Consider the following 20,592-nt stretch of genomic DNA (forward strand, 5'->3'; position numbering starts at 1 on the left):
CAGAAAAATTACAGGTTATAAACATATATCTTAGAGGAAAAAGAAATTAGCATGACATTAATTGCAAGGTTAAGGAGGGAGAGAAAAAGCTCATTTTTGGTTCATCTAGACCCAAAGTAAGAGGTAACTAATATTACTGAAAGGATCTAATAAGAACAGCAATTGTTTGGATAATAATTCTCACATCTGTAAGCAAGCCAAATACACTTTTGAATGTTTAAGTGATTTTCGCTCTACATTTACCCCCCCCCAAAAATAGTTAAAGAATTCTCAATTATAAAAAGAACAAGATTTGGAACTTTCACCTGAATGCATCTCTTTGTTATAAAAAGACATTAAAGAAGAAAAAAAATCTCATGATTCATCAATGCCTGCCTCTTTTCTAAACTCAGGAAATTCCTCTACACCCCCTCCTGACTCTGGCCAGCCAAAACTGTAGGTGTACTACTCTATTCATTCCTTTACCAATAACATACTATATGCTAACACTAATTACATTTAAAGCTGATTTTTGTTAGACAATTCCAAATTCACTAAACTCACTCGCTCAGAGTTCAATTTACAAATAATTGATTAAACAGGATGCTATCATCTTTCTATTCAAAATTTTGGTGTTGTAGCCACTAGGGGAAACAGTATGGCAGTTCCTCAAAAATAAAAATAGAAATGCCATATGATCCAGTAATTCCTCTTCTGGGTATATACCCAAAAGAATTGAAAACAAGGACTTGAACGGATAGTTGTACATGCTTGTTCAAAGCAGCATTAATGATTCACAATAGCCAAAACATGGAAAAAAGTGTTCATCGACAGATAAATGGATAAACAAAATGTGGTATATACATAAGCTATTATTCGGCCATATAAAGGAAAACGGGATACATACTACCACCTAGGTGATTATAGACATGCTAAGTGAAATAAGCCAGTTAAAAAAGGAAAAATACTATTCCACTTATATGAGATTCCTAGAGTATTCACATTCATAGAGACAGAAAGTAGAATGGTGGTTGCCAGGGACTGGGGAGCAAAAGAATGCGAAATTATTGTTTAATGGGTACAGAGTTACAGTTTTGCACGATTAAGAGTTCTAGAGATTGACGGTGATGATGGTTGCACAAAGTGAATGTACTTAATGCCATGGAAGAGGACAATTAAAAATGGTTAAGATGGCATATTTTATGTTAGGTATATTTCAACGCAATTTAAATTTTGTTTTGGACGTGGTTCCATAGAGTAGTGGTTAGCACGTCTGCTTTACACGCAGAAGGTCCTGGGTTTGCACCCCAGTGGAGCCACAGTCCATGGTCTATAGCCATGCCACCTTGATCTCAGAAGCTAAAGAGGGTCGGGCCTGGTTAATGCTTGGATGGGAGACCACCTAGGAGACCACCTAGGAAGACCAGGTGCTGTAGGCATAAATAATAAATAAATAAATAAATAAATAAATTTTATTTTAATTGGGAGCCATTTTTCTTTGGGGTGGGGTGAATCTTTTATAGGACAATTTGGAATATATTTGCTTTGTAATGAGTTCACTTATCTACAAAGTCCCAAACCTATCCCATTAAACCTGAGCTGTAGTCTCCCATCCATAACCTATCTAGTTACAAGTAATTAGGTTTTATTTAGATAGATCGATCGATAGAGAGACTGATTGACAGACAGACGTGTGTGTGTACGCATATATATATATATATAATTATAGCTCAAGACTTGGAATGTGGATACCTGAATGATACTGGGTTCTTCTATAACTGAGTAAATCAATTTCCCCACCCAAAAGTGAACATAGTAAGATTATGTTCTATTTACTTCATATGATTGTTATCCACTCCTCCACTGATTTCAATAGAAGTCCTTTCTCTTTCGAGTTGAAATAAAGATAATACAAAATCTTTCTCAAAAGCTTTTCCATATTGAGACATTGAATTTTTGAGAACCTATTACCCAGCAATAATCAAAATTTGGAACTTATTTATTTTTAAAATCTAATCACATTTTAAAATCATGTCCCTATCTACAAAGGCAAAAATGAGCTCTCAAAAATATTAATTTTCACAATTATATGAATAGAACATAATTTTACTATGTTCAGTTTTGAGTGGGAAACTGATTTGTCCAGTTATAGGAAGAAACCAGTATCGGCCACGTATCCTCATTCCAAGTCTTGAGCTGCAATCAACATAAATTGCCTGGTTTCCAATAACTGAATAAATGCTAATTTTTAAAAGTTAATCCTATAAAAAAATCTTGCATAAAATAAAAAAAATAGAAAGAATAATCAATTTTAAAACTAAGTCCTCAAGGCAAACTGACCTGGAATCATTTGTAAGAGGAATACAATGTTCCTAAAAACACAAAAACAGCTAATGATCTTAAGATGTAAATAGCTTTCTAAGTAACTTTTTATTCTACCAATAATGTTCTCCTACTTATTTAACAATACGAAATTAACTCTCACCATTTGGCAAACAATTGTTCACTGCAGATGCATAAGCTTTTTTCTATTTTGTAATTATATATTACATAAGCATTGACATTGGTTTGAAGAGAAAAACTTATTAGAATGTATTAATGTGATCAAAATTAAGTCCCAAATGCTTGTCAGAAAATCTTACTTTGCCTCTAAATACAAAAATCCTAAGTTTCCTGTCGTTGGCCAATATAAGGTTCACAATAAGCATTAATAATTGTCACAAATAACGAGAGCAAGTAGCTACAAGTTATTAGAGAACATAAAAAGTTTGGTGAAATCAAAAAAAGTTATAATTACAGTAAAGCTTTTAATGACATAAACTACACTTTTTGTTGTTGTCTAAAGCCATTCCTACCAGAACAACAATTTTATAACAGGATAAAACTATTCCTGGAAATAGAGTCCTTTTTCAAAAACCACATTCCACATTAGATAGATGACTGAATTGGAGAATTAAAAAAAAAAAACAAAAGATGATGATGATGAAAAGATTTAGGCAGGCAAAAAATCTCAGGCCAGTCCTAATTCCACAAAACACCAAAATCTCGTGGTCAACTTTTATTTACAGAGCACTTCTTTCTGTCTGAATTTGGAAGTCACGATATAATCAAATGCAGATATATGAATATTCCTAATATATCAGATGCCACTGGGTAATCAAAATAGCAAAGTCTGGAAATGGCCATTAGACTATTAAGTTGTAAATAAAAGGAACTTAAAAAATCAAAGAATGAAGGAGAAGAAAAGCCCAACAAAATCTCAGTGAGGAAAAATATTACCTACTATGCTAGTGTTAGACCATGTGCAATGATGACTATGTTAAAGAAAGAGGGAAAAGTCTCCTTGTATATAACAGAAGCTTCTAAGTTAATGTCAAAATGAATGGTTAAAAATATCTCACTACAATAGTTTCTTCACCAAACATCAAAAGGCAAAGGTGGTGCTCACATTGTATTAGTTCTAACTCCAAGTCTTTCATGATGTATACAGCTGTACTTTCAAAGGGCCTCCCTAAAATACTTATGTGGTATTGTCAATACAATTGAGTTCAGTAAGGGGATAACCTTTGCTTATCTTTTATATTATTCCTGGAGAAAGGACATCAACAGAACAATTCAAATCTATAGAGGAGGGGAATCTGCAAATATGAACTGATAATTTCTTAGGCTTGTGAACTGACTGCAAAGATACTCTGGTAAATATAAGCTATTTGCTTCCTCTTTATCTTCCTACCCTCGAGATTCCAATTAAGGCATCAAAGTCTTAAATGTTTATTATTTCTTGAAAATGACCACGATACCCAGCTACCCTCACTACCTCTTCATCATTCTTTTTGACTCTCTCCTTAATACTACACACCCACAAAACCACACGCTCCACACCCACACTCCATACAACATATTCTCCTCGAGAATAACCCAAAACTCCTGACCCAAAACACCCCATACTTCTAAGCCCACACTTAATAGTCCCAAATTCTACACATTCTCCGTATAATACAGGAAACACAACACAGTATACACACACAATAACCCAAATACCGTAACACCCCTTCACCATTCAAATCCCATTCAAGTCGTACGTAACATTCTACACGCACCCAACATAGCATATGAATTACATGTTCTCCCATGGCTCAACACACACAAGCCACGTACCGTATAAAAGCCCAAACCACACACCACTGCAGTGCTCAAACAAACGCTGGGAAGAAGCCACCCTTCTGGCACCGGGAACCCACGAGGTTGGAGGTGGGAGGGGAACAGGGCCAGATACTTCACCTGAAAATCCGCCAGGATCATCTCCCTGTCCATGTTGGACGCCATGGCGGCCACCGAGTTCCGCGGCTCCGGGAGCGAAGCGCGCACCTGGGAGGGAGACGGCGCCTCCTGCGGCCGTCGCCGCCGCCGCCGCCGCCGCCGGGCGCCGAGGGGCTGGCGGGAGAGCCGGCGGGCGGGCCGGCGGGGTGGCGGGCGGGGCAGTGCGGGAGACTAGGAGCTCATGCAGTCGGTAACCTTCAGGCGCCCGGGCCGCCCGCCTGCGCCCGGCAAAGCCCGCGCCGCAGCCGGCTGGACAGGGAGGTTGGTCTGGATACGGGTCCGGTCTTACTGTCGCCGGCCAGGATGAGGACAGGTTGCGACAGCGCACACCCGGTTCCCTTCAGCCGCGGCAAGACCGGCGGGGGCGGGGAAACCGAGCGAACGAGCAGGCGGGCAAACGCCACGGCCGCCTCCGCCTCTTCTTCCCGGCCGCCGCCTCCGCCCCTGGTTGGCCAGCACCACGGCTGTCGCACATTTTGCCTGTCATTGAGGTCGCAAAGCGCCGCTTTGCGGCTGCCACGTGACTGCTCTTCTGTCAAGCTCTGGGCTCGCGACTACCCGGCGGGGATCCGCGCGCAACCGGCGGAGACGCCAACCTACAACTACGGGAGCTTGAAGTCCCGCAACAGGTTATTCCGGTTTGTAATTAAGCAAAGGCCTCGGGATACTGCCTCCCTCTGGCTGGGGCGGGGATCTGAGTCTGCGCTTCACGTGGTTACATAGTCACACACATAGACATCAAGCCTCACAAACCTTCTGCACACTGACAACCCGTCTGATAAACAGCACTTCATAAATGTATATTTTTCTCTAACCAAGTTTCACCAAAATACAACTTCATGTACAGCCTTTTAACGCTTAACCTCACTTTCAAAATCAGCTTACACACTGTCACATTTAATCTCAAACCCCCTGACGCCTGCATCTTCAAACTCTCAGGAACACGGAGGTAACCAGACTGGCACGGTAGACTTGGGTGGTGGGGGGGACATGGAAGCTGAGAAATGTGAGAATATCGACCCCAAGAAAAAGATGAGCATTTGTTATTAGTTATGAGAAAGAAAAACTTCTCTATTCTGCAGCACACTTTTAAATCAGAGACAACATCTTACAAATAGGGAAAACTTGAATCCAGCTTTGAATATGCTCAGTCTATTTAAAGTACTTTGATAAGTGAAGAAATTAAAGTACTCATCAATTACTAGAAGTTTCAATTTACGGTCAGAAATTGACAGGCTTTGAGCCAAGAATAGCCAAAGACTATGTACAATGAAGTGTGACAATTTGTAATTGTCATCCTGGTTGGAAGAAGAGTGACAGTGGAATACGTTCAACTTTGACTTGGGAAAATATATTCTGAACTGCAACACAGAATTGACTTGCCCTGGAAAGTGTAAAATCCTGAAGGTGTGAAGTGAGATTGCTGATTTTGTGCTGTAAAGTTAAAATACAGACTAGTGAAATCACCATATAGAATCAAGGCCTGGGTCTTTGTATTCATGAACACAAAGAAGAGCACTATAGTGTTCTAGAGACCTAAATTTATTCTGTGTGTTTAAGTGAAAATAGTCTGGCCTACGACTCTCATGTGACAATCTGCATCTAGACCAGAATTAATTAGATAAGAAACAGAACCCTCCATAGTCACATGAATTGAAGTGTCTTGTTTAATTGTCATCCCTAAGGAACTCCAAAATATAGCACAAATGTGAATCATGAGGTGAAACACAGTACCAGCAATTTAAGTGTGGCAAGTCAGTTGCCCCATTCATATATTGTCACTCTCAGCACAAGGCAGGTAAATAATCATCTCTAATTATATGGCCAGGATTAATGCAGCCCTACAAAGTTGAGGTTTTTCTGATGAAACAGAGGAAAAAAAAAAAAGCCCATTCAAATCCAATGCTGCTCCCCTTCTCCCTCCCTTCTCTCCATCTGGAAATTAAAACAATATGGTAATACAGAAAGATGGGAAGAAATCCCTAGACATTCAGGCATATGGGTTCTAGTACTGCTTTCTCAACTAATTAACTGGGGAAAATTGGATGGGTCACTTAGTCTCTCTGACTTCAGTTTCTGACATGACCATTTCAAGTGATGAGAAAACAATTAGGAAAAATGCATGGAAAACAAAATATTTTTACAAAATGAACAGATAGTTCATAGCATGTACTCGGCATGAGTTCTACCTCCACCCCTTAACAAAAAAACTTCTGAGTCTCGATTTATTTATTTCTAAAATGGGGCTTATAAAACTTAGAGAGTAATTGTGAATATTGGGAGATAAAATGCTTGTGAAAACTCTTCAGAAACCTTAAAGCTCTCCAAATGTATTAGTTGCTATTACTCTGTATACCAATTCCTAAATGCTTTTCATCCCATATGTTTTTATATTCACCATAGTTCATACAAAGCAAAGTTTGGGGTATATAATAACAACCAATACTTTTGAATTCATTAATTTTTATTGAATGTCTAGCATGTACAGGTACTTTACACACTTTATCTCATTTAATTCTTACAACAACCATTTTACAGAATAAAAAATTACTCTGAGAGCTTAAGAATCTGCCAAAAGCCATGCTACAAAGTGATTGACCTACTATTCAAGACTAAGTTAAAACTAATACTCTTTTCACTGACCCCGTTGCCTCCCTGCCAATTTACCCTCCATACCCAGCAAAGTTTGTACTGTTTCTGAAAAGACTAATCCTTCCCTATGACCTAACTCTTCATGGTTGGATACCCAGCATCCAGAATAATTGTCCACTAAAGGAAAAGGAATAAAAAACAAATACTGAAATAAAATGAAAAATAATTCACCTTTCATTTCACCAGAATACCTCTCTTAAGAGAAACGAATTTCATTTTAAGTGACAAATTGAGAGAATAAAAACACATAGAGATTCTCTATACATTAGCATGAGCAAAAATAATTTTAATCTATCCATTAACTCATGGAGCTCAGCCTAATTCAAATACTGCATAGATCTTTTTCTAAAATCTCCATGTTCTTTGATCTTATCATTACCCTTTTAAAAGGAACTTTTATTTCATCTTTGTCTCAAATATGAATAATAAAGTTTATTTGTACTTATTAGGCTAAATTTTTACTCCAAATAATCTTAGATTTATAGAATAGTTGCAAAGATAGTACAGAATGTTCCTGTTTACCTTTTATCCAGTTTCCTCGAATGTTACCATCTTATATAACCATGGTACAACTATCAAAACTAAGAAATTAACATTGGTACAATACTATAAATTACATTCTAGAGACTCTATTTGGATTTTTACATTAATGTCCTTTTATTGTTCCAGGGCCAATCCAGAATACCAAATTACATTTAGTCATTCATGTCTTATCATCCTCCAATCTGTGACATTTCCTTGACTTTTGAAGAGTAGTGGTCAGGAACTTTATAGATTGTCCCTCAGTTTGGTTTTGTCTGATGTTTTCCCTGAATTATATTGAGTTTATGGATTGGGGGAAGAGTACCACAGAGGTGATGTGTCATCATCATTTCCTATCATGGGTACATGATATCAACATGACTTACTACTGGTGGCGTTAAGCTTGATCCTTTGGTTAATCGAGCTTTTTAACAATACTATTCGATTGTTATATAACTGATGAAATTAATACTACTATAGTGTTAGATCTACACTTAAGTCATCAAAAATATATTTCATTTAATGATTTAATATTCTTTAGGAATTTAGTGCCATAATCCTGGACTCTGTTAAGTAATGAAAAAGGCATAAGATTTGGGGCCTCAAGATCCGAGTTCAAATCATATCTACTACTTACCGGCTTTAAGTCACAATCTCTATAAGCCTCAATTCCTTCCCTTGAAAAATGGAGATAATTATATTTACCTTAAAGAGTTGCTGTAAAAATTAAATGTGTGCATATTTTATAACCATGAAACGCTATACAAATATTAATTGTTGCTATTATGTTTAAGCTTTTGAGTTGCTTATTGGGCACTTTTTCCTACTTTAGAAAAAGATTTTCTGAAATGATGTGAGTACCCATATGAAAAAGCCTGCTGAATCTCAGAAATAAAATGCCAAAGCCACAATTATGAAATGATAAAAAAAAGTCCCCTGAGGGTACCAGTCTGTTTTCCACCTCTGTTGGATCTATAAATATAACAAAGAGGAAGACTTTGAAACTAGGTAAAGAAATTATAATTTACATATTTACATAAGTTAATCATTCAGAAACTATGCACACTTAAGTCAAAGAGGGAAAAGCACAAAATAATTTGATATTTCTATAAGCTCTTTACAATGAGTATGAACTGCTGAAAAAAAGGTTTCCATGATACTTAGTATTCAGTATCCAAATATAAAGTCTCTCTCTATTTTCAGAGTCTGAAATATATGTCATTACTGTTAAAAGAGAAACTACTTTCAATATAATACATGCTTAACAGTGAATCTTTCTTGTACACCATGTTAGAATGTAAGCTTTTTGAGGGCAGAGCTCCTCATTTTTTAATATACTTCAGTGAACTAGCACTCAGTACTGTTAGATTTTCATTGAAGGTACTTTGTAGTGCTTACGTATACTCTCTGAACTAAGACTGCAACCTCTGCACTGCCAGTTCTGGTTTACACAATAAGCAGACTAAGCATATATACTTTGGGGCACCAGCAACACCAGAGTAAAGCAACAAAAAATATTTCCTTAAAGGACTTACTATTTCAGCAAAAGCACTGAAGTAGTCATTATGGGGAAAATCAGAACTCTGTTGGACTTCTTTGCACTTATTTTTTGGTTTTTGTATTATTTTTATTTTATTTACATATGAGGTGAGGTGGTGAGACATCAAAATCTTTTCAGTGCTTACTACCTCCAAAAATCTTAATTCAGCTCTGTATGCATCTTAAATTACCATAAATTGTATTTACTCAGTTATTCAGCAAAAAGTATTTTATTTCATGGCAATTATAACACACATAACACATGTGTTAAATGAGTTGCACAATGAGTACAATTTAAGAGTCTCATTACCATATCTTTTCTTACCAAGAAACCGTAATGCTAGAAAGCAACTCTCATAAATGGGACTAATGCCAGTTATATCTTATCCACCAACAGAGCTATTATAACATTACACCCTCCAGCTGAGCTGTACTAAAAGATTACACAATATATTGCCAGAATAATCAAATTATATTATTTATGGCATTTACTGGCGTAAATGGAATCCTAAATGTTCTATTTGAAATGTCTAAATACATGTCAAAAAAAAGAGGAGTTAGTTTCTTGTGTTGTAGCTCACGCTTGATTCACATTTCAAGTTTAGTCACCTAAGAGCCCTGGCTATCTTTTTCCTCAACAATTCAGTTAAAGAAAACACCGCCAGATTCTACCTAGTTTCAATTCTCCCTCTACCTACCAGCCAATCTGTTGCTACATGATTATCCAGATGTTTCTGGTATGTTTTTGCTAATATACTTCAAGAAGCTGAGTACAGATGTTGCTTGAGGATATGCTTGCTACAGGCCAGCACTAATTAGACCACTTGTCATTTTTTGCTTGGTTTCATTTTGACCATTGGGTGCATCACGTAACCGTGTTGGATATTTTTAAGAACAAGAAATATAGAACGCTGTAGTTAATTAATCTTACATAGCTAAAAGAGGAAGTTAAAAGTACAGAGTGAACTGGTGTCTCAGATGATTGAAATAAACGATTTACATTTAGACACCTCCCCGGGCCCCTCCCCCACCAAAAGAAGTCCGCATCTATGTAGTGAGAACTTTGACAATAAAGAAATGGCCTTTTTAGAAAACCCTTCCCAAGACATTTTAAATTTTGCTTTAAAGTTAATTTTTTCGCCCTTTCCCTTAAAAACTGTAATATTTCAGTTTCGAAACATTAAGGTTTCAGAGTTCGTCATGATTTCTTACCTACATACCATGTTTTAGTATTCGTAAAAATCACTCTATAAAAGACTTTTGCTTTTGCTGAGCACTGTTCTTGCTGTCAGTCCGGGTCTCTCTCTCCAACCCCACGGCCACCTCTGCCCACTGCGGCCCTGGGCGTTGATCTGGCAGGTGCGAGACTGGGGCCGGCGGAGAAGAGGCAGAGGTTACACAGCGCAAAGCCCCAGAAGACTAGGCAGCGCAGGCCTGGCCGCCGGAACTTTGAGAGCCTAGCACGAGAGCGCAGAGGCCGGCTCGCTCTCCGCCTTCCAGCAGCCAGCCGCTCCCAGCCTCTAAGGCCCTGCGGCTCTCCGCAGCGGTCTTAATTAACAAGCCTCTTCGCCCTCACGCTCGCACCCGTCGGGCTCCGGGCAGCCGGGGGTTTCGCGTCGCCTGCTCCAACCCGCCGGCCAGCCGGAGGAGGCCGCGCAGTTGGCTGGTGGGAGCCAAAGCAAGAGACGGAGGGAGGGAGGCGGGGAGCTAGGAGGCTGGAGAGAGGGAGCTGGGCGGGAGGGGGGGCGGAGCGAGGGAGCCGCGAGCGAGAGCGCCACTAGGGTTGAGGGCGGGGCGTGGGCGGTGCCCGGCCTTCCCGCTCCCGCGGCGCAGCAACTCCGCCGAGCCTACTTAAAACTCTGCCGTTAAAATGGGGGCGGGTTTTTCAACTCAAAAAGCGCTCAATTTTTTTCTTTTCAAAAAAAGCTGATGAGGTCGGAAAAAAGGGAGAAGAAACCGGCACCGTCTCAGCAGCGGCAACAGAAGCGGCAATTGTTTGAGCTAAAAAAGAAGTAAAGGAGAGAAAGAAGGAAAAGAGCAGAAAGAGGGACAACGCTCAAGTGTCTGTAGAGGTGAAGGGAGACGGGACCAGCGATTTAGGGGAGACCAGCTACAAAAGAAACTGTCACGGGAGTGCAGCGGCTCGGAAAGGAAGCAGTGCTATTCAGCTCAGCTTCAGGGCACAGCTGGCTGCGGCCGCTGCCCTGTCGGCGGCACAGGCTGGGGGCACAGGCCGGGGGACCGAGAAAGGTTGGCGAAGTGGCACCGGGTGCCGAAGCTGCCGGGCTCTGGCGGAGAGGGCGGCGTGACTGGCTGCGGGCTGGGATTGTGGTGATTCCCCATACTCAGAGCTTGGCCTGCGCTTCTCAGGACCCTCCTGATCTCTGGAGGCCCTCAGAAAACCGAGAAAGGAAGAAAAAGACGGCGGCGGCAGCTCAATGAGCGTCTACAGTAGGAAGTCTGAACTGGCTCGGTCGTAGGCGGGAAGTTACCGGTAGGCTGCCCCGTGCAGCCGCGATGCTGCCGCGCGCTGCCCCAGCAGCTGCGGCCCGGTAGACGCTTCCCGCATTGCTCTGCCCTTCCTTACGCTGCTGGGAGTCCCGGGACCCGGTGGGGCCGGCATGACCCACTTGCCCGGGGCCCGCCGCGCGCCCGGCCGCCTCCGAGGACGCGCTCCGAGCCTGGCTCCCACGGCCTCTGAGGCTTGGCGGGGCAGCGGTAGCCCAGCGGGCGGGCTCCGGAGCCTTCCCGCGCGGCGTTAGTCCGCTGCTCGGCCGGGACGCCAGCAAAGGCTCTTCCCGAGAAGCCGAGGCCACTGAGGAGTCGTTACGACCTTTAACTTGAGGGCCACGGAACTGCTGATCCCGCTTGCCTTTGGCGATCATCTTTAACCCCCCGGTGTACGTCAGCATCCAGCCACAGCTGCGCTCCCCCTGCAGCAGAGGACTCAGGACTACCCCCTCGGGCGTGACGGATGGAGACCGAGCCTCTCCGAGGACCTGCCCCTGCAGTTCTGGCTCGCGCGGCTCAAGTAACCACCGTGAACAAGGGTGGGTTAACGCCTTTTCTTCCCCCCCAAATATCTTTCTTTTCGCGGTATTTTCTGCCCTGATCTAGTCCCTTAAGTCTCCGCACACATTCCTCGCAGAGATCCGCAGTGTAGGTACGTGACAGCTCTGCCTACATTTTACGTCCAGAGTAATTTGCCAGGAATATTTGTGTGTCTGTGTGTCTCTCTGTTGAATCACCAGAATTCTTCATAGGGGTTAAGCTAAAAAGCGAGGAGCGGAGCCCCTCTCCAATGGCTCAGTTTTGCTGAATAATCACGTGTGAATCGAGGGGCGGGCTTTTGGCAGGCTGATCTTACTAGTATTTACTACCAAGCTCTACTCCAGATTAACCATCCCAGTCTTCTGTCAGTCTCCGATGCCATCATGCAGCCTGGTTAGGAGCAAAGGAAAGGGGAAAAAGAAAAACAACTAATTCATCTTTTCCCGACCGTCAGGACCCTAAAGAATGGCCGAACCTTGGGGGAACGAGTTGGCGTCCGCCGCTGCCAGGGGGGACCTAGAGCAACTTACTAGTTTGTTGCAAAATAATGTAAACGTCAATGCACAAAATGGATTTGGAAGGACTGCGCTGCAGGTTGGTATCCAGAGAGGTGGGGAAAACAGGTCAACAATGTTGCCTACGTGACCCGGGTTTCTAGAGTAACAGCTTTTAAGCTTTCAGGGGTACAAAATTTCACTGTTTTTAAACCTAGTTGGTTGCCATATTTTATATCTGTAAGTGGATCCAACTCCCCAAAATGACGTACTTTGAACAAACTCGTCAAATCCAATAACATCCTCTCTATCAAGTGGGTTCCAGGTTTGGTCTTAATTTTTGGAATGTTTTTGTGACGGTAGAGATTTGAAAGTAGTTGTAGCAGCGCCGAGTTTTGGTGTGTGTGTGTTTTTTTTTTAAGACAGCTCTGTAAACACATTATTATGATTATCATTTGAAGTAAATACACTGCTATTAGTGGTTTCCGTACTTTGCTCCAATAATTGATTTTAACGTTAATTTTCTTGACTACTGGCAAGGGTGTTTTTCTTTCAAATGCTTCAAGTTTTGACAAACGACCTTTCCTCGTTTGGAATGGGTGGACAGGGCACGGGGACAGGATGTACATTTCACAGTTAATGTAATACCATCCACCCATTCAGGATTGAGGAGGAATAAAAAGTTGAATTTTCTAATCAGAGCTCAGCTTGTAGTGTTTTTGTCTCTGCGGTCATGCCGTGGTATGTTCTAATTTTCAGCAATTAGATTTACAAGCAACAAATGAAACGTGTCCAGCTGCCAAGTATTGTACCTGATAATTTTTTTCCTCTGAACGTTATCATGTAACTTAGTTGAAAGGCTGAGAACAGAAAAATGGAAAAGTAGTCTCAAACAGTTGCTTTATCAGAGTTCTGATGATATTCTTATGAGCTATTCTTATTCGGAAATGCCACACTTGAAACACTGAACACTGGAGAAAGGGTTTTTTGGGTGCTTTGTTTTAGTTACAAGAATTAGATATTTAAGTGGCAAGAGGTATACTATTAAGTGATGAAGTTCATACAGTCGGTACATTTTAAATCAGAATACACTGACCTTGCAAAATTTTCAGTATTAAGGAAGCTTATGCGTAGATACTAAATAATTTATCTTGTTATTTCAGGTAGGTTAAATGGGGAAAGAATTTTTTTCTTTCTCTACCTAGTCGTTTTAAACAGGTTTGGTGATGACAGCAACACCACAAATTTATTAAAAAGTTTCTTATTGAAAACTAAAAAGAGTTTACAAATCTCACAAAGAATGAGCCACTTAACTCTTGTTTAGAGTAATATCTTACAGGACTTTTGACGAACAGGGAGACTGGTAGATTAATACTGAAAAAAAAATGTTTTGACAAACATTTTAAATACAATTCTGCAATCTTGTTTATATTAAACATACTTATCAAGATACTAACACCTTCTTATTGTATCTTAGTCCTAGTACATATAATGAAACACAGGAGTCTCAAGGCTTATTTTCAGTATGTATAATTCTAACTCTGAAGTTGTGTCATAACTCAAGAACTTTCTTTCAAAACAACTTCTAATACTACTATTATTTTCTGTGAAAGATGGCAAATTTCCTTCTATATTTATGTTTATTTAACTCAATTGTAAAAGTTTGTTTCCCTTTCCTAGTGTAAGCTTTTCAATCAGGATAATATAAAAGGCCTTAATCGTACATTTGCTTTACAAAGATCCAAGGTGTCTGTCTCTTATTTTTCCTAGTCCAAGTCCTTAAATGTAACTAAATCTTTAGAGGCAGTTGTGGCAAATATTAGATTGTGTTAATTTTTAATAACCAAAAAGTGTATTTCATTGAAGTTCTTGGAAAAAAAATTATGTATCATTTTTACCACTGGCTCAAAGGAAGGGCTAAAAACCACCAGGGTTTTATCAAACAGGGAAGCTTAATATTTTAGCCATCTATATAAAGTGCATTTATATAATATTATTCATTCTAAATAAATTTTATTATATTAATTTGTGATTATTTTTAAAACAAACATTTTTAAAGAGATAGATCAACTTCGTATGTATTTTCCAATGGATTATATTTAATTTCACAAATATTTGAGTATCTTTTATACAATCTATTTATTATAAATTTATATTATGATGAGTATACCTAAATATAAATGAAACCAATTAAAATGCTGAAATTTTCTGGCATGTTAATGCAACTATATTTTTTCACAACTAAATTATATGTATTGTGTAATTGCATATTGCTCTATAAGACATTTTATAATTATGAGAGCCTAATAGAGACCTCTTATTAGAGTAAAATATATTCAAACAACGGTAGGTAAGTCTTTGTCATGTGAATTATTTCTGTTGACAGCAAATTTTAATATCACATTCTGACTTTAAAAATGCTGGCAGTTTACAAACAGCTATTCCTAAATGCTTGATAATAACTGCAAAAGGAAATAAGATGGGATCACCAGCTGATTATTAAGTGGGTTCAAACCACAAAGCAGTTTGTGTCCTAAAATACACATTAAATATCTTATTTTCTCTTATTTTGCTCACTTGAAAATCAGGAGGCTAGTTAGAACTTTAAGAAACAGTTAATATAGTAAGATGACTGTTTCATTCTTTTCGAGAACATTTGTCATACAATCATCTCCTATTTAATACACGAACTTAGTTTTAGATGAATCAATATCATAAGCCACGTAAAACACTGTTGCTTATTTAACACCTTCATAATCAGTAACATTTTAAAATTTCAAGTGAGGGATTCTAAGCACTGAATATATCTAGTAGCCAATATGAAATAACTTGTAAAGAAAAATAATTTATAAAAACAGTTGGAAATTTGGCACTATTATCTATTAGGAGAGAACTTATGAAAATTCATTCTTTAAGGAAATATCAGGTCTTGATTTTTAATAAATCATTTTTACACTAGGTGATGGGGTCTGATGAGTAGAAATACTGAAGATTTAAAGAAACTCGCTCTCCTTATTTCTTTTTAGTAGCTATTTAGAAAATAAATTTTACCCACATTTGATTTTCTATAGTAAATACCCTAGGTACATTTTATGAGCATGAACAAGCATAGAGGAAGACTCTTATTTAAATCTCAAATTCCATTTATTTTATTTTAATAAACTCATGAAATTACATAATTCTTCATGGGAGATAGAGAACTGAGTTTTGAGTAAATTTGTATACAGTTTGAACTAATTCTATTTTATTGATCAATTTATCATACTTTGGGGCTGGGTTAAGATATTCCATCGTAAAACGCAATTTTTATGTTTTCTTCTACTTTTATCTAGTAGTACTTTCCTTCCTGCAACTGAGCCCTTCAAACTCCATCATATGGGTCTTCCTAAGTACTTCTTCACCAAAAATAGTTACATAAATAGGAGAGGTGGATATTTTAAAATATTCTTGTAGTAGGAGCACTTAAAGGATTCTACCTTTTTTTTTTTCTTTTCTAGGTTATGAAACTTGGAAATCCCGAGATTGCCAGGAGACTACTACTAAGAGGTGCTAATCCCAATTTGAAAGACGGAACTGGTTTCGCTGTCATTCACGATGCAGCCAGAGCAGGTTTCCTGGACACTTTACAGACTTTGCTGGAGTTTCAAGCTGATGTCAACATTGAGGATAATGAAGGAAACCTGCCCTTGCACTTGGCTGCCAAAGAAGGCCACCTCCCGGTGGTGGAGTTCCTTGTGAAGCACACTGCCAGCAAAGTGGGGCATCGGAACCATAAGGGGGATACCGCCTGCGACTTGGCGAGGCTCTACCGGAGGAACGAGGTCGTTAGCCTGATGGAGGGAAACCGGGCGGAGGGAGCTGAGAATCGGCAATGAATGTGGGGAGGGCTCTCTCCCACACTGCCTTCTATTTTGTCAGTTAAATTGTTAGCTGTCCTATTTTTAATGTCATTTGTTAAAATTCAGTTCCGTCATATTTTAAGGAACTAGTTAAATCTTCTGAAACTAAGTGAAAATCTTACTACAGGTTTTATGAATATATTTAAGCAACTTCTCACCTGCAAAATCCTGCGTTCTAACATGTAACTGCAAATAGCTATGGCTTTCTTCTGAATATTTTATCTTTCCTTGACTTTTTCCTTGTTTCTCCCTTTGCCATTCTCAATACCCATATTTAAAAATGGTTTGTCCTGATGCTTCTTTTGCCTAATTAAAACACTTTTTTCAAAACAGGACAATGTTTTTCTGTGATTTCCACTCCTCTATAACCTCCACATAATTTGCCACTTGCTAAGGAAACCATATAAAACATCATGATGTTTTAAGTCTTGACATTAGAAAACGTACCAATTGAAAAACTAGACATGTTCTGGTGATTCAATTATTCTTTTCTTCTGCTCCTTATGCCTCTACCCAAAGAGTTTATTTGGTGCCTAGTATTTCTGCTTTAAAATAGAATAAGAACAACGTTTTTTGAGGATCAAACCTGAAATTATTTCAACGTGAATTTATCCTAATGTTCAATCTTCTCTTTTTCTCAAACTTAAGTTGAATAGTTGAAAAACGGGCTTCAGAAGAAGCGATCTAAAACAAAATATACGTTAGCTCTAAAAGCTACTTTAAAAAGAAAATGCCAAATGAAACAATTGATTAAATAATATATTTCCACAAATCATACAATAAACACACTAAGTGTAACACTAGCTTTTTCTCTCTGAATGTCAGAAATGTAAAATTACAAAATGTTTAAGTTTTAAGAATGCAAATACCAATTTTAGGGGATAAAAATTTCGGCAAGAAAAAAAAATATATAAATACATATAAAGGTCATAACTAATTTAGGGGCTGCAGTATAATAGAGAAACTTTTACAATAAAATAGGCCACTCCTACACTCTTGATTCCTACAAAACTTTTTAGTAAGACATTTAAAATACTTTTAAGAATATGTCTAACTAAAAATATTTTTGAATGAAATAGAAATATCAAATTTCCAAGAGTATTTTCCAGCATCTACTACTTACTCTGCCACTTTAATTAAAGATTTTCACCAAAGGATTTCAATGCAGTTACCATTTATAAATTTATAAATACTTTATTCATCATCTCCCACATGAACAAAGATGTTTTATGTGAAAGTTCCCTCCTTCTGCTTCATAAATTCCCTGCCTTTGCTCCAAAAAGAACAAAATACTTCAAGGTTTATTGAAGGACATGGTTCTGATGCTTGAACTAACAAGGATTGGAATGGTTGCAGGCAAGTGGTTTTCAATAATTTGTTTTCCATAATAATATAAAAAGAAGATAGGAGAAAAAGTTTAATCTTTTTTATGTGGCACTAAAGTTTACCTTCCTTTAGTTAAGTGCAACAAGACTTCAACTTCTGCCACCTCTAACCACAAGTTACTGAATAAATTTATTTTTGACAGCAACATAAAATTAAATTTAAAACACTTATTTTAAAGCTTAGAAAAAATACAAATTGGGATGTTTTGAAGGAAAAAGTGTTGTATTTGGATTTTAAAGTAGAATCAATATACAAAACACTGCTTAAATAAGCTGAATATTTTCTAAACAGGACTATTACTAAAAAATACAAACAACCCTTCTTACAAGTTCCAATTGTAAAGATGGACGTTTCTGAATTTAAAATCGAGTTTAATGTCCTTTTCAGTATCCACCAAGTCTCAGCATCAAAATTGCTCTTTAGAGATTTAAAATATAAAGATATAGGACGTTCATAAAGCTAAAGATAAGCACTTCTGCAGTCATTTAATTCTCAGGTGGTCAGAGCACAATAAGGAAAGAGGTAGCTCTATCTCTTCAATAGCCTAAAATTTGCTTAGGCATTAAATATTGCCACATTTCCCCGGCTCTTCGCAGGAAATAGCTATGTTAATCTAAGTATTTTAGAAATGAGTTATGTGGTCCCCGCTAGGAAATATAAAAAGCCATTATTCTCTCAAAAACCTCGGTAATATTGTCAGACTTGAATATGCCGAAATGTATAGGATGGAAGAAATGGTGCTGCAGAGTTTAATGGGGTCTAATTTGCAGAGAGCTGAGGTGAGGAAGGGTCTGAACTTATTCAGATGCGGAGTGGAGAAGCAAGTGCTAATTAACAGAGTGATCAGAGCCCCAGAGGACGACACTATAGCAAGGGTGGAGGATGCTAAACAAGAGATGCGCTCTTAAATTCATTTCTTTACTGTATCCGCATCCACGTCGGGATACTCAGGCTCAGCCTTTGCCCAATATAAGCGGACACCCGACTTACACCTGGAGGAGGGGACACTAACTGTACCTCAGTCCACGTTCTGGTCCCCGAACCACTAGGTAAACTGCATTTCACCATATTTCAGTAGTGAGATGATGAGTATTAGTTTTCTGATAAACATTCAAACATCTTGTAATGGGCGGTAAAGGCTTTCGCGTCTTGGCCTTTTACCACACACACACACACACACACACACACACACACACTCCACGCTGGGTGATTAATAAATAAAAAGAATTCTGTCCCGGGCAAGCAATCAATTGGTAATATTATAAATTTCTCTTATCGTGTTATCAGACGAACATTGTGGAATCCGTGGCCCAGGGCTGGTTTCGAAATCTCAGTTCCCAAAAAGGTGCTTTCGGCTTTTGCCGGGGGTAGAAGTAATAGCCCAGAAGCGCTGCAATACCACAGCGCTGGAACGAGAAAGGGTTGTAGCCTTCCTGACTACCCTAAGTGACCTTCATCAAATGGCTACAGGAGGGGGGTTGCGGAGAGGGGAGTCCCTCTCTTGGTCTCTCGAGACTGTTTTGATTTTACACCGCAGGTCCGGTGTGTGTGTGGGGTGGGGGGGTGGACACAGATCCACGAAAGGACCTAGTGAGGCAGGAGACAATCTTCCAGCCTGAAACTCAGGGTAAAGCTGTGCTCATAGCTAACCCAACCCTTCTCTGGCGGGGCTGCGAAGACATCCTTTTTGTCCCTTCGAAACTCTCCAGACTCCAACTGCAGCTCCCGACTCCCCAGTGAGGAAGCTGGAGCCCAGAGCTCCCTCAGGCGCCTGCAGAAAAGCCGGGGTGGGGGTGGAGAGTTTCAAAACCGTTATCGCGTTTTTTTTTTTTTTCCTTTTCCCTCCCTCGCTAAGGTTTCTTTTCTTTTCTCTTCCTGTCCAAATATTTCAAATTTCCGCGCCTTAAATAACAGTCTCCTTTTATTTAGTTAGTTTCCTCGGCAGGTTTGGCCGCCCGCTTGTCTCTGCCCCCCAGCGGGCTCGGGGCGCTTTGGGCACCTCGGTGCTGCCTGCAGCCCCTGCGCGCTGCCCCCGGCCCAGCCTGCGCGGCCCAGAGCTCCCGCTCGAGCCACAGCTCCCTCTTGCCGCGCGACCTCGCCTGACCCTGCTCTCTGGGCACCCACAGCTAACTAAGGCCGCCCCCCGCCCTGACGCCTGTCTGCCTCCCAACTCGACCTCCCTTCCCGGACTTTGGAGCCTCTTCGGCTTTGGGGTTTGGATCCCGGTTGCCCTGAAGCTGCGGAAGGGCCGCGGCGATAGGAAAGCAGCCGAAGAGGCTAGTGGCCGGAGCCTGCCCCAGCCCCCACCCTGCGGGTAACCTTGGAGGCGCCCTCGGAGTGAGTGTGTGCGCTGCTGCGCCAGCCGGCTGGGGAAAGCGGGCGCACGGCGCGGCGGGCAGTAGGCGGGAGCTGGGGGCGGGGATGGGGAGCGGGCCCCGGTGCCTCCCGGCCGCTGCAGCGCCCCGGGAGCTGCGGGCTACCGAGGCGACCAGGGTCCCCCAGCCCTGGCCCTCAAGCAGCGGTCCCCAAGGAGGCAGCGGCCATCCTACTGGATGGTTCCGGCGACCTGTGCCTGAGGACCCGGGCCGGAGGGAGACGTGGGAGCAGGGGCAAGAGGGCCGGTGAGTGCCTAGCTCTCTGCAGAGGTGAGCTGGCGGCGGGACGCGGCGCCGCGGCTGGAGCAACTCCATGCCCAATTCCAAGGCCAGCACTCCTTTCACCTCCCCCCCGTGACAGCTGAGGACAGCCGG

At 40.4% G+C, this 20,592-nt stretch overlaps 3 protein-coding genes across 6 annotated transcripts in view; 2 read left to right on the forward strand and 1 right to left on the reverse strand.

Moving 5' to 3' along the window:
- Positions 1–10,668, reverse strand: part of FAF1 (Fas associated factor 1) — a 354,641-nt gene extending 343,973 nt beyond the window's left edge. The window contains exon 1 of one of the 2 annotated variants that reach the window (XM_039885738.1): positions 4,261–4,746. In XM_039885738.1, the coding sequence (XP_039741672.1) occupies positions 4,261–4,305 (45 nt within the window). In that variant the 5' untranslated portion in view covers positions 4,306–4,746. Of the gene's footprint in view, positions 1–4,260; positions 4,747–10,232 lie in introns of those variants that run through there. The other variant, XM_039885744.1, reaches the window with a different exon arrangement.
- Positions 10,669–10,859: 191 nt separating this feature from the next.
- On the forward strand, positions 10,860–16,917 carry CDKN2C (cyclin dependent kinase inhibitor 2C). Of its 2 annotated transcripts, XM_039885757.1 has the most exons (3): positions 10,860–12,062; positions 12,518–12,657; positions 16,055–16,791. In XM_039885757.1, exons 2-3 carry the CDS (start codon positions 12,529–12,531, stop codon positions 16,430–16,432), a joined length of 507 nt encoding a protein of 168 aa, XP_039741691.1. In that variant the 5' UTR covers positions 10,860–12,062; positions 12,518–12,528; the 3' UTR covers positions 16,433–16,791. The 2 variants fall into 2 exon arrangements, with proteins under 2 accessions (XP_039741691.1, XP_039741702.1); XM_039885768.1 differs by lacking the exon at positions 10,860–12,062 and having other exon boundaries at positions 12,091–12,657; positions 16,055–16,917.
- A 3,155-nt stretch (positions 16,918–20,072) lies between these two features.
- Positions 20,073–20,592, forward strand: part of CUNH1orf185 (chromosome unknown C1orf185 homolog) — a 115,973-nt gene continuing 115,453 nt past the window's right edge. The window contains exon 1 of one of the 2 annotated variants that reach the window (XR_005657990.1): positions 20,073–20,179. The gene's annotated coding sequence lies outside the window, so the exon portion shown is untranslated. The remainder of the gene's footprint in view (positions 20,180–20,592) is intronic. The other variant, XM_039885783.1, reaches the window with a different exon arrangement.

The sequence above is a fragment of the Pteropus medius genome, unplaced genomic scaffold (assembly GCF_902729225.1).
Source record: "Pteropus medius unplaced genomic scaffold, Ma_sr-lr_union100, whole genome shotgun sequence".
Classification (NCBI taxonomy): Eukaryota; Metazoa; Chordata; class Mammalia; order Chiroptera; family Pteropodidae; genus Pteropus; species Pteropus medius.

Bases quoted from the DNA above. Each gene is read 5' to 3' on its own strand.
- CDKN2C (XM_039885757.1), top strand. From the start codon at position 12,529: ATGGCCGAACCTTGGGGGAACGAGTTGGCGTCCGCCGCTGCCAGGGGG. The intron at 12,658-16,054 runs GTTGGTATCCAG...TTTCTTTTCTAG, and splicing joins TTGGAAGGACTGCGCTGCAG to GTTATGAAACTTGGAAATCC.